We start from the raw sequence: 14,494 nt of genomic DNA on the forward strand, positions 1-14,494 counted from the left end.
TCTATTTTTTACTACTAGGGAAGACATTGTTTTAATTTAGCACATGTTCAAAAGGATGGGTAGAATAGAAGCTTTTATAACAATTTAGTCAACCTGCAAACTTTCAAACTCTATAATTCTTACCTCGTTTGTCAAGATTACTGACTTCGGCTGAAAAAGTGAGAAATCTGAAAAAGTAAGAATTAATGAAAAACTCTGAATTTTTTCAAAACCTAGCAATAATGTTACCTCACTGTGAGAAACTAGCATTCAGATCTGAAAAAGCACAACTAACACACACTCTTCAGTCATTCTGGAAGCACCACACCACGGAATGGGACTGACTGTCCCCTGACTGTGGTACTGGCAATGTAAACATTGCAAAATTATTACAAAAAGCTTATGCCATAACTGTTCTGCCAAGAACATGACTCATTCGAGTAAAATGAGGTGTTACAACTCTTTTAAGGAAAAGAAAGATGCCAAAACTGCTTCTTCCAAATGATCAAATGTTACCAGGTAGCCTTAATCAAATTATTAAGATATTTTAAGACAGCGAGTGTTAGATCTATGAAATGATCCACGGTTCTCAAAAGCAGTGAAATGTCTGTAATGCTTGTTTAAGTAGTTTGATTAGTGCAAGAAAGTGAAAGAAATCAGACACTGATACACAAGGATGATCGCTTTTTCACACAGCTTAGTCAAAGTCACAAACAAATGGACCAAAATAGACAAATAAATATAAACTAAAATACCAGACAGTATTATATGGAGATTAACAGAGTTTCAGTTGTACTAGACTTCTCAAAATCAATGTTTTTAACTATATTTCACAAATCCTTTTTCCAAATGTCTCCACTGAGGTTTACTGGAAAAGTTTGGTTGAATTCACACAGCTGCGTTGGGCAGGGCACGTCTCCAGGATGAAGGACCACCGCCTCCCTAAGATCTTGCTTTATGGTGAACTTGCCACCGGCTGCCACAAGAGAGGAGCCACGAAGAGAAGATACAAGGACTCCCTGAAACAACACCTCAGCCTTGGCCATATTGACCACCATAACTGGTCTACTCTGGCCTCCAATTGGGAGGTCTGGAGACACACCATCTATAACGCTGCTGATGGCTTTGAGAAAGCACGCAGGATCACCCTTGAGGAGAAAAGACAACGCAGAAAGAATCGTGCCTTGCAGAATATACCATCTAAGGAGTCTTTCTGCTGTGCCTTTTGCAACTGGACATGCCTATCTCATATTGGCCTTTTTAACCACCAACGCGCGTGCAACAAACGTGGGTAGAGCCCTTCCCAAATCTTTGTTCGTGAAGCCTAGCCATGATGATGATGGTTGAATTAACAGGTACACTAATGCAACTTAAGCAGACAACCTGATCATGTCACATACTCACTATGCAACCGAGCAAGTTAGCATCACTGGGATAGCTAACAATGGTTAGAAGATCCACGACATCAAGGTACTCTATGAGTTTATTTTCAAAACAGTAAGAAACACAAAACCTATGGTGATGCAGGTGATAGAGGGGAACAATAAATTCCGCAGAGAGAAGAGAGCAGTATTATTTTTTAACTGTAGAAGCTACAGGATGTAGATTGAAGAATAGTGCTATTGGGAAGGATAAAGAGAACAACAGACAAGGGAAGAATTCTAAGTGTGAAAAATTGCACCTGTGAAAGTGAACAGGAAGAAGACAGAAAAGTGTAAAAACACAAACTTGATTCCAGTATGTGAATGTTAATCAAAGTAGGAAAACTTATTTGAATTACTACTTAAGAAAACCTCTTCAGCTCAAAACAGTAACTAGTCATAAATCATCCAAAGACCAGAAAGTTATGGAGGTTAACACAACAGCACAGAATTTTATGGCCCATCTTCATTCACCAAATTTAGAAGGGAAAGAAAGCAGAAAACACTACCATGTCATGAGGCAAGAGAGAAAAGAGGTATAAGCAGCAGCTGGACAAGCATAAGAAAAGCCATCATATGGTAACATGAGTCAAAGTCATAGTTTTGGGAAGGTACAGACACAACAGAATTTCCCAAATGAGTGTAAAAATATTTGGTGTAATGCCCTGTGTACTAACAAAGAAATCTCTGTATCTCTTGTTTTCAGAGAAACTGTGAATACGGAGAGGTACCTAAGGGTATAATTTATTTTTTTTTTTGTGGTGTACATATTCATGGAAAGAAATCATTCAGGGTAAACATCATACACAAATGAAGCATTTGATAGCTCTGTGAAACATTTAGAACTGTGCTTAAGCCCTTTATAAGTTGCGCTAACAGGTCTGATTTTGACCTCTACCAGTCTTGATCTCCACCGTGAGAGCAATATGTGAAAAGCAGAGAAAGAAGAACTTACCAAGACGGATGAATTCCCAGTATAAAACAAGTGAAGAAACTACAGCAAACTACAAAATCTACTTAATCTTGAATAACCTATTTTGTTCCTATGCTTTATCTCCTTATGACTGTGCCTCAAAGGATTTACAATCTAATTATCCAGCTGGGCTTACAGGCCTCCTCTGTCTCATCACCTCCTTTTTTTTCTGTCATCTTCAGTTGCTGATGTACTGGTGACAGGGAAGAGAGGAGGAAATCCTCTCTTTTAACACATGGAATTTTATCAAATCTTACCTAATCATAAAACAAGGAAAGTTAAGCTGCTTCAACCATAACTTTTTCCATGGGAATCATAAAGGCAGCAGCAGAGATACAAAATTGGATACAATATTAGGTGCAGCAGTGCTACTAGCACCACTCCAACTAGAACACCAGGACACAAGCACTAGACACACTCACTTTGCCTGGCTTTCTTGAGAAAAACAATCATTCTCCAGAACAGATTCATTCAGTACTCACTGCAATCATGTATAATTTCTGGCTTGTCACATGGATCTCAAGTCAGGCTATCATCAGAGCCCAGACTGCCTACCTTTGCTCCTTCAAAAGAGGTAAGAGAAGAACAGATTTCATTAATCTGAGCTCTCCCTGCTGCTGGCTGTCTGCACAAAGCTTGTCTGCAGAGTTGCCTGCAGTTCTGGCATCATTCAGGCCAGCACAGCTGGTCTGCAGTTTGCAGATCCAGAAAGCAGATTAGACCAGAGCACATGCACTTGGCAGCATTGGCCTATCATTGCTTTACATTTAAAAAAAAAATCAATAAAAAGGACAGCTTTCTATGGGCACAATCAAAGTAACTGCTGACAGTTCCCGTAGGTTTTCACAGGTTTTGGAAGTAGCTGTGAGAGACTGAAATGTTGAAACACAGAATGGATGTGTACAGGTTTCAGGCCAAATATATCAAATTATGCATCTAGCAGGTGTCCATTTTTTGTGCACAGACTTCTCCTCTGCAAATATTTTCTCACAGACAAAAGTGTGAGGGTGGGAGAATCTTGTGCAGCCTTATCTTTGCATCCTTAATTGGAGAAGTTAATCTCAGCCAAAAAAAAAGTCAGCAACTAGGCACTGTGTGCACACACCAAAGACTAGAATGCCCCTAGACAGACTTTCCTCTTTCAGCACCTCCCCTTCCCTTGTCTGAATATAAAACAAATGTTATTAGGCCCTGAAGAAGCATGTATGTCTGGACCTTGTAGAACCAATACATATCTGACTTCCTTTGCCTCCACAAATTAAAATTCAGTATGTTTAATTGGGTTTTAATAGGCTCACGAGTAATATAAATTTCACTACTCTAAGTGCTAGTACAGATATTCCACAACCATTCTTGTTGTCACTACAAAGAAGTTCTATGCTAAATGAAGCTTTGTGAAGTGCTTGAACTAACATTGGCAATTCTCTTTCTTAAATCAGTTCAACAAAGAAATAAGAGGTGATTTTTATATACTCCTCACAATAGCAGGTTCATTCAAATTCAATTTTTGCAAGATGAAATACTCTTTCTTCTTTCTCAATGTAAGAGTCAATTCAACAAAGTATTTCAGCATATGCTCAAGTTAATCACTGAAATAAATCCAAATGAGATTAGCAAGATTTTAGCAATCAAATGAAGCATAGGATTATTCGTGTACTTCTTTTTATGCAATTTTGTGATTTACAGTCATATACAAGCAAGATTGTTACTTCGGGTGAGGGAGTTTAAACTTCTATCAGGCACAGCAGTATTACTTTGTTACAATCTGTAACAGAATATATGACCCTGTTATGACAGTCTTCCACTACCCAAAAAGCTCTTGCCTTTTCACGAAACAAGTGACCCTCACTGCTCTTACTTTTTCACACTCCATGTAGTGACTATCCATTGTGTTACCTAATGAACGTATAAATGTTTCATATGCAGCATCTTCTGACAGTAACAATAACCATCGATACATGACTATTTTATTCAAGATAGTTTGGAAAGTAAATAAGCCCTAAACACAATGAAACTTCAGTATACTTTTTTCCTGTGGTAGACCTAGGATTCCTCTTAGCAATACACAGCACCACTATTTTGAGTAGATGCACAGCAGGAAGCAGCTTCCTGTCTTGCTTTCCAAAGAACTATTAGGTTCTCTTTATCCTCAGACCTGACTGACCACCTTCACTTTTGGGGCTCAGGATGAACCTCTCTCCTCAGCTTTTGTGTTCAAAAGATTATTTTTCATTTAGACTGTGCACAGGGCATGAAGGGATGACTGCTGTTAGCATCTTAATAATTATTAATTACCTGGTCAAGGAGCACACTACCACGTTTGCCAGCTCTTGGACACCAAAAGCAAAACAAGATTGCCTGATACTCCACTGAGCACTGAAATGATGAACATTTTCTCCTCTGTACTGCTAGGAAATACAAGTTTGTATATAGCCAGCTCACAGATTTCAGTGGTTAAAGCATCAAGTGATAGCTACGGAATGACAACAACTATGGGGCAGCAACTTATTAAATATTTAGTTTCTTCCTAGATATTTTAACAATCCTTTTCTAACAATCTGATGCTATATTTGGGCATTACAACATATGTATCTGCATCAGAGGATATAACACATTCACAGAAAGGTGACAGTATAAATCTTATACAGTTCTCCATTTACATGTATATTGTTTTGGGGCTCGGTTGTTACTGGTTTTTTCAGTTATTATGCAACTCCAATTAACATTTAAAGACTAAATTCAATTTACTGGAAAATCAAAATCCAACTTAGGTAAATGCAGCCCTAAACAATTTATATATATATATATATATATCAACTTCTCTCTATATATATCAATTTCCAAATATAAAAGGAATAGTAAATAAATACTATAAAAATGTGGCAGAAGAAGACATCACACTTGCTGTATCAACACCAACTGCTATTTCAGAGTTCCAAAGACAGCATTAGTTATTTTTAATACTGTCTGGATAGACGAAGGGGGAGAAGTGGACGTTGTCTACCTGGACTTGAGCAAGGCTGTTGACACTGTCTCCCATGATATTTGCACCAGCAAACTCAGGAAGCATGAGCTGCACAAGTGGACGGTGAAGCGGCCTGAGAACTGTATGAGTGGCAGCTTTCCAAGGGTCGTGATCAGTGGCACAGAGTCTGGCTGAAGGCATGTTACTCACTGGTGGTGAGTAACTGGCCAGCAATACTGGCTCCAGTATTGCTTAACTTACCCATCAAAGTCTTGGATGAAGGAGCACCCCAACACTCCAGAGAGCTGTGCAGCCCTTCAGAAGGACCTCCACAGGTTGGACAGATGGGCAGAGAGGAAGCATCTGAAATTCAGTAAAGGGAAATGCAGGGTCTTGCATCTGGGAAAGAATAACCTCTGTACGACAGGCTGTGGGCTGACCTGCTGGAAGGCAGCTCTGTGGGGAATGACCTAGGGGTCCTGGTGGACAACAGGCTGTCCATGAGCCAGCAGTGCCCCTGGGGCCAAAAGGGCCAAAGGAATCCTGGGGTGCAAATAGGAAGAGCACTGCCAGCAGGTCGAGGGGGGTGATCCTGCCCCTCTACTCAGCCTTGTTTGGGCGCATCTGGAGTGTTGCGTCCAGTGCTGGGCTACTCAGGACAAGAGACATGGAGCTCCTGGAGCAGGTCCAGCAGAGGGCTATGGAGATGATTAAGGGTCTGGAGCATCTCCTTTACAAGACAGGCTGAGAGAGTTGGACCTGTTCCGCCTCAAGAAGAGATGACTGAGAGGGGACCTCATCAATATCTATAAGTACCTGAAGGAAAGGTGTCAGAGGATGGACCAGCTCTGCTCAGTGGTGCCAAGCAATAGGACAAGAGGCAAAAGTCAGAAACTGACAGGAAATTCCACCTGACTATGAAGAACTTCTTTACTGTGCAGTGACCACACATTGGAACAGGATGGCCAGAGAGTTTGTGGAGTCTGCCTCACTGGAGATAAACATGAACCTTCTGGACACCATCCTGCGTAATGTGGTCTAAAATGACCCTGCTTGGCCATAGTGGCTGGACTAGATGACCTCCAGCGGTCCCCTTCCACCTTAACCATTCTGTCATTCTGTAATACAAGTGAAGGATATGTAAATGATCCTGATAGCTTTTTTCAGGAAACTTCTTATCACTAACTGGCAGTAAGATGAAGAGTGTAAAAGTATTTCTTTAATCTGTATTAATCAATCTCCAAGATCAGAGAATAAAGAACATGAAATAAATTAATAATAAAATCTGTGTAAATTAAATCTTCAAGCAAAACCATCAGTATTCTTCACAATCCCTTACTTTTTTTAAAAAAAGGGCTAGGTTCTACTAAAATTAAGTGTATAGGTTCCAGTTTTTCACAAAACACAAAGTTACTGGTCTATTAATGTCAAACTCTTCCTGTAAAAAGAAAAACTGGCTGGTGCTATACCCATCTTATCTAAATAGTCATATCAAATATCTTGAGTTGCAAACTGAAAGTAAGTGTTTCTCAGTGTTTCTTGAAGAAATATGTTTAATTTAGGTTCATATAAGCTCTAGTGTTTTGCCAATGCCTTCCAAGTATTCCAATAAGCATGATATATTTTTTATATGTATCCATGAATCCTACTGTAAGCACTTACACTTTGTCAGTTTGATGATGAATATTTCCTCTTCAAATTTGTTTTCACAAATTACTTAAGTTACTTTCTTCCTGAATTTCTCTTTTCCCATAAGAAAAACTTTAATTTGAATAAGTTAAACACAAGGCTCCAATGAAAAGATTCCATAAGACATTGCTTGCATAAAACATGAAACAGAATCATGATTATACCCAGTAAAAAAGAAGAATCTCACATTTAAGTTGTTAAAGCCATGGGACAGTACAACCATTCAAGGCAGCTCTTTAATAAAACATGAAGGGCTTATGCTATTTTTCCTAGCTCAACTTATAATCTCTTAAAAGCTCTTTAGGTTAATTATATGTAAATACCATTTTTTTCCTGAGAAATTACAGAAGCAATGAACAATATGTAAAGAAAAGAAGATGGCCTTTTTAACATCCTACTAATATCCTAAGGCTTTAACAATAATTACACAGAAGTACTGTGAACCAGAATTTATGAGGCTAATCCCTGCCTCAAGCATACATTACAGGAGACTTTCTTTAAAGGTTACTGTTGGTTATGTAATAAATATTCACTATAGCCATTATTTCAGTTACATGAAAAAAGAAAAAAAAAATTGGTACATGAAGACAGATGAAACAATTTACAGGTATTCCTGCTAAAGTTTGGCAGGCACATGAGAGTCCCAGGGAAGTTGCAGGAATCTAATCTAAAGCACCAGGATATACTTAAAAAAAAAAAAAAAGCCAGAAAACGAGTAGAAACTGATCTGAGTTTACCAATTAAAAGAAAAAACAACCAGAAAATGGTTTTGTACAGTATTTTTATTTATAAAATACTGCTACTAATGCTAAGAATATGCATACAGTAACTATAGAAAAATTGTGACTCTTTTTCAGGAATAGCAGTGAAGGGATTTTAGCCATTCTAAGCATCTAAACAAGTCTGTATTAATGAACTCTTGAGCCCTGTGGCACATTATTAACAGTCAAACTGTGGGCATTATTTTCCTGCCAAAAGACAGTATTATGACTTTTAGAACTAGCTGCTACTATTTGTTCCAACATTCAACAAGCTCATCTTAGGACAGCGAAGTGAGGCATGATAGATCTCTGCAGCTATTGAAATCCAGATACAAATGGCAAGTAATTCTAAAGCATTTATGTCACAAAAAGATCCTACAAAACAATTCCATTTCTTAGGATTTTCAAACAGCAGCAGTGTTCATAACAATGAAATAACTGCACTAAATCAATTTGAAATTTAGTAACTATCCGACACAGTCACATAATTTATGAGTCAATTAATTTACATGGTCTGACAACATCCTTCTCTCTAACTTGGAGAGAAATGGATCTGATGGGTGGACTGTTGAATGGATGAGGAATTGGCTGGATGGTCATATCCAGAGGGCAATGGTCAATGGCTCAGAGTCTCTGTGGACATTGGTAACAAGGCCACTTTTCAAGTGGACAAGACAAGAAGAGAAGGCTCCAGGAGACCTTATTGCAGCCTTTCGTTACTTAAAGGGTGCTTATAAGAAAGATGTGGATAAACTTTTCAGCAGGTCCTGTTATGATAGAAAAAGGAGTAACGGTTTAAACTAGAAGAGGGTTAATTTAGATTAGATATAAGGAAGAGGTTTTCTACAACGAGGGTGGTGAAACACTGTCACTGGTTCCCCACAGAGGTGGCAGATGGGCCAACCCTGTAAACATTCAGGGTCAGATTGGATGGGACTCTGAGAAATCTGATCTAATTGAAGGTGTCTCTGCTCATGGCACAGGGGTTGGACTAGAAGTCCTTTGAAAGTCTCTTCCAACCCACATCGTTCTGTGGTGCTATGATATTCATCTGCACTTGTCTGCAAGGGGAAGGATAGCTATAGACCAATTGGGTGGGAAGATGTTCTTCAGAAAAGGAATTGGGGTCTTGGAAGGCAGCAAAATGAAAATGAGTCAGCAGTGCACTCTGGCAGCAAAGACGGTCAACTATCCCCTCAACAATGGTCTGGGGCTGGAACACGGGCCCTGTGAGAGACAGAGGGGTATTTTCAGCCTGGAAGAGAGATGGGGTCACATAAAGCAGCTTTCCTGTACCTACAAGGTCATCAACAAGACAAACTGTGGTTCTTAATATTGGTGTATGCTCAGAGAATGAGAATAAACTGTGAAAGTTGAAACAAGAGTTTCAAACTGGATGGTTGGGTGTCTACTTCGAACTTTTTCCCCACGAGGACTACCCAGCAGCAGCACAGGTTGCCCAGAGGGGCTATAAAGACCTCATCCTTGGAAACTTTGATATGTAACTTCCTGCTCTGGTCTCACAGATGATCCTGCTGTGAGCAGGGTGATGGAATATAGACCCCCTGAGGTCTGGGCTGAATGATCCTATTCTAAGTTACACTGTTTGTAGCAAGGTAGTGGTTTCTGGAAATTTAAAGACATCATTTACAATCTGAAAAGGCAAAAGAAAAAAACCCAGAACTCACTTTCCTTTGTAATTCATTCTAAGATATAATTATTAGTTAATTTTTTTCATTTCAGATTTAAATGTCCATTTTCAAATGCAAGTTATTTCATTCCTATTTACAGATTTTAAAATTTCACCAGCTGTTATCTTAAAACTCTTTTACACTTTTTTTGCAAGTGAATTGCCTTTCAACCTTTCTGTATTGTCAGAAGACCATATTCCTTTACTTTAAAAAATATTAATATGGGAGCTGGTTGTAACACTGTGATATTATCCTTTTTAAGGGTATATGCAAAGATTAAATAAGTTTCTTTACACTGGCCCCTTTCAATACATGCTGTTTTGCCACGTTTAGATAGTGAGTTCCATTTTACTCTTCATAATCCCTATGCTGTGTCAAAATCACTGCTCTCAAAGCTGTAACTCTTTCCCCATTGTGTAGGTATATTCTACATTCCCTAAATATACAATTTTATATATGGCTATATTGAAATGCATTTTTCCCAGCACGAGCTTAGCTCACTAAAATAATATAGATGGCTTGGCATCAACAGTCTGTCTTCAATGTTATTTACTACCTCCTTCTTCTTGAATCACCCAAAGATTTCAACAGCTGTAATTTTATATGCACCTAGAAGATATACATACAAATAAAAAATGACTGTTGATCTCTTACCAATCTCTTCCAGTATACGACAGCAGCCTAGATTCAAATTAAGGAACCAAAATGCACAGGAAAAATAAGAGTAAGATTCTAAAGTGAAAGAAAGATGATATTAACCTCATTCTGAAGATAAAAAAATTGGATTTAAAAATATGAGCCAGAGTAGTCTTTAAATTTATGAATAAATAAATATTTTGTAGCCCTTATTCTGTTGCTTGAGAAAGAAATGAATGTGACAAAACTACCCAGGAAGAAGAACTTCCCAAGATATTGAGTGCTATGGCCCTTTCCAGGGCATACTACAGCTACAAATCTCAACTTCTGTTAAGATTTGAGAACTCCCAGCACTACAGAAGCAAGTGACGTATTCTGATCTCTTAACTATTTAACAGATTCTTACTCCTTTTCTTGGGAACCACATCAAAAATAAAGAATTAATACAGTAAATGTCTAATCTATAAAATGCTGTCTTTATAAATAAGGGATACTACACTGTATTCCATTTAGTCTTTTTTTCAACATATGGAAAGAATCCTGCAGAGCTACAAATACTACAAGTCTGATGAATGGTATCAGAGTCTTCAATATTAAGAGAGATACTCAAATTATTAGACATTGAAATACAGCCATTTCTGCTTTTCTTAAATTCAATTCCCAATTTATACAGTGAACAGTCTCTCTCCAATTCATCTGCACTTTGTAGATGAAACAATAAATATTTGTGAGCTTTTCATTAGTAGTCCTTAAAAAGATAGTTTCCCCTTCTTATTTTGTAAAGGAAGAAATGAGGGATTGAGAGATTAAATTAGTTAAACTAAACAAGACAAGGACAGTAAAGCCTAAAATAGCACTCAACTCTGTAACCATATTCACAGGATCATACAGTTTTCCAAAATGTCTCAGCATTTCTAAATTCTTTTTTTAGCCAATCTATTCTGCAAACAAATACATATTTTGTCTTTTTCTTAAGTATTAAACTAATTCTGTTTGCAATAGAGAACAATGCTAAAAATAAAATCTCTCTCCTTCATGCTCTTGCTATCTAGGGTGAAACTAATTTAAAATTTTAAGATTCAACTGCTCTTTCCTAACTTTAGAGCATACATTATTTAACAAAGAATATTTAGCAAAATGCGTGGGTCAAACTTGCACTACTGGGTACCACAGTACCATGCACAACACTGTTTCAGCTTGTGAATTTCAGTATCTCAATCCATCGATCCCTCCCCAAAAGTCCAGCATTCTGTTCTGTGTACCAAGTGCTCAAGACAAGCATTGCAGGTAACCAGGCTCTACGTCTTTGTAGAACCTCAGAAACGCATTTATAAGTAAAAGAAAATTATTTTACAAGGTGAATCGAAACCCCAAACAGCAAATATCCTACATACTCTGACATATCAAAGGCTATGAAATGATAATCAGCTTCCACCTTGTCCCTTGTTTTCCATACAACAGAGAAGTGCAAAGGAAACAGTGCCTCCAAGCCCAGGCACAATTCTTCTCCCTGCAATCTGTTTTTCTACAGCTGTCTGCTGAAAGCGCTAAGATTTTTCTGTCTGAATGTTTGACTCTGTAAGCAGATGACAACACAGACATAGTATGAATGACGTAATCAACAGCTGCACTTTCAATTTCACTTGCAAAGTAAATTAATAAGAATTTATAGACATAGAATCTAGGTTGTTATAATATTAGTTTATTCTTTATTGAAAAAATAAGGAGGAAACTGTAGTCTGATGAGACCTTCACTCCACTCTCACTTCTCATTCACAATGCCTGCAATCCCGAGGCACAGCTCCTAGTAATACCAGCTCTATTATTTCTCACCAACTCTTTTTTTTTTTTTAATGAGAACACAGACATAAATACAATCAAAAAAGATGATATCTAGAGGTAAAAGAATTTGGATACAGAAGAATATGGTCCATCTACCACTGATTTGTCCTTTCAAGAAGATTTTCCCATGAACCTAGAGAGAAAGTCATCAAAAAAATGCCCTGCGTGGCAAAAATATTGGTTCAAAATACAACAAATGATGGGGTGCTGAAGTAAATCCAAAGCCTGCTCTAATCAAATATACCACGGTCAGGTTGTCCAAGAATACGTGGAGGGCCTGTTAGGGCTTGTAGTCAGTGTTCTTTTGAATTAAGCCAATCTATGCACCTGGATTTAAAAAAAAAATTTAAAAAAATCATCTGACTGTTCTGGGCCCAGCCATCAGACCTGTCTGTGCCTCTGCCCTTTGCTACTTTTCTATACCCTCTTTCTAAACATGGTGCCTTGGTATTTGCTGTTTTGCCTTACAGGTATTTTTGATACCTCCACTGCTATGAATACCTCTGTGAATATCTCCATCACATTGTTAGAGAGTGTATCCCAAAAGCAATTCATCTTTCAACAGTACATTTCCTATATTAATATTTCCTACATTCCCACCATATGTTAAAAAAATAACTCTTTACATTAAAGGCATAATTGAGAGGTTAAGTCAATTTCTAGACTGCCTTTTTTTTTAATGAATATTGATTCAATGTCCCAATTTGACATATGCAGCTTTATTAGGTGTTAGCAACATCAGAAAACAACCTGTGGTCTGACACAGTGAGAATCTTTCTTTTAGAGGCATGATGAAGGACTCAACTTTTCTCCTAGGGTACTTCCTGGCACTTGAACTAATAAAAAAACTCCTTCAATTCTTGATGATTATTTGAATAAGAACAGAATGTGCACTTAAAATTTTACACCCTGACCATCCTTGAAACTTTTTTGAATAAAAACAATTTCTTAGTGCAAAATAAATTTTCAAGACAACCTATAGAAACTTAACCACACTTAACAGAGCTGTCAGGATTCTATTTATTATACTGAATAATTCTTACAAGTGACCTCTGTTTTGTGTGTGTATCCAAGAGTAAAAGAAAAAGAGCGGGGAGAGAAAAAGTAGAAAAAAAACCATGGTTAAGATACTTCTGCTTTTTTTTGCATATTTACTGTATTAAAATTAGCTTAAGTATTTCAATATTTAACATTACCACATTTGTTAAAGTTGATGCCAACACAACCATAGCACCTACAAGCTAAAGATTTTTTTTTCTGTCACTCTCTGTCTCTTAACTGTGAAAATACAAGGGTCAAACTGCACTCTGGCATTTCTATTCATTAAAGCAGCCAGGTTTTACTCCACACAGATCTTGAGAAATATGCGACAACGAAGGAACATGCAATTAACACACAGTACTTAAGGTTATCTCTGCTCAGCAGCACCAAGTGCCTGTAATGGAGCAAGTCCACTGTAATTCTAAAGAAGATTTATATATCCCAGCAACTGTGTTATACACTGATGAACAGCATAAAATTGACATAATGGTTCTTCAGGGCTGCAAAACGTGTTTTCTTTTGCAGTTTAATTGACAATGACTAGATTGTCCTTTTCTCTATAATTGTAACTACAGTAGAGCAATTAAGAAAAATCGTCATCTCTATCATTTCCCACACTTAACAAGCAAAACAAAAGTACAGGATTCTCAGTCACCTCCTCATGCTGTGTTACAACAGAACAATAGTTTACACTTGCTTTCATGAGTGAAAAAAATGTTTAAATCATATACTTCAATGAAAAGTGACAAATACGTTAGAAACACTCTCCATCCTCCAATCTCCCAAATACTGAGTCCTAAATGAACATTTGTGTCCTTCATTATTACCATAATAATACTTTTTCCTGACAATTCACTTACAATTTGCACTTACACTTTGGCTCACTTAGAGTATTGTAAGTACTAAAATGAGAATCTAGTTTTACACAGACAGTCTGAACCACCTGCACATATCAGGAATACTAAGCAATTCCTAACAGTTGAATTTTACATTAGTATTAGTCAGTATTAGAACTGACTCCTCATCTTTAATTGCCCTCCCTCTCCACTGCAGATATTTATTCTGCAAATACGAAGATGAGATGACAAATAGAAATCACTAAACTCTTTGTGCTATGCTCTTATTCAAAGTGCCCATGACTGTTAATGAAGAATTGCAGAGTTTCCTGTTTTAGGAACAGGAAGGGATTACTTCACAAGATAGACATGGACAGCCACTAGAAATGTACATGTGGAGAAACAGTGAAATTAATTTCTTCTAGAATGTGTTTTATTAGAATTTTAATCCTGTTTTAAAAAGTAATATTACAATGAGCTTGGGAAAATTTTTATCAATTTTCCAAGACTGTGAATAAGTTAATATCATAGACATAAAATACGTATATACATATATATCTATGGATGTTACACATTATTCAATATTTCAGTGCAAAAAGTATCTTGATATTTCAGGAAAAATTAAAGCATTATATTAAATGATGAAACCATTACAGCGAA

At 37.3% G+C, this 14,494-nt stretch overlaps 1 protein-coding gene across 2 annotated transcripts in view; it reads right to left on the reverse strand.

Moving 5' to 3' along the window:
- The window catches only part of FBXL17 (F-box and leucine rich repeat protein 17), a 288,616-nt gene that overhangs the window by 161,891 nt on the left and 112,231 nt on the right, over window positions 1-14,494 (reverse strand). The window contains exon 7 of one of the 2 annotated variants that reach the window (XM_027671154.1): window positions 9,970-10,088. The exons of the other annotated variant lie outside the window; for it this stretch is intronic. Coding sequence (XP_027526955.1) covers window positions 10,079-10,088 — 10 coding nt within the window. The 3' untranslated portion in view covers window positions 9,970-10,078. Of the gene's footprint in view, window positions 1-9,969; window positions 10,089-14,494 lie in introns of those variants that run through there. 2 annotated transcript variants of the gene reach the window in all.

The sequence above is a fragment of the Neopelma chrysocephalum genome, unplaced genomic scaffold (genome assembly GCF_003984885.1).
Source record: "Neopelma chrysocephalum unplaced genomic scaffold, ASM398488v2 Primary Assembly neopelma1_97034, whole genome shotgun sequence".
NCBI classification, from domain to species: Eukaryota; Metazoa; Chordata; class Aves; order Passeriformes; family Pipridae; genus Neopelma; species Neopelma chrysocephalum.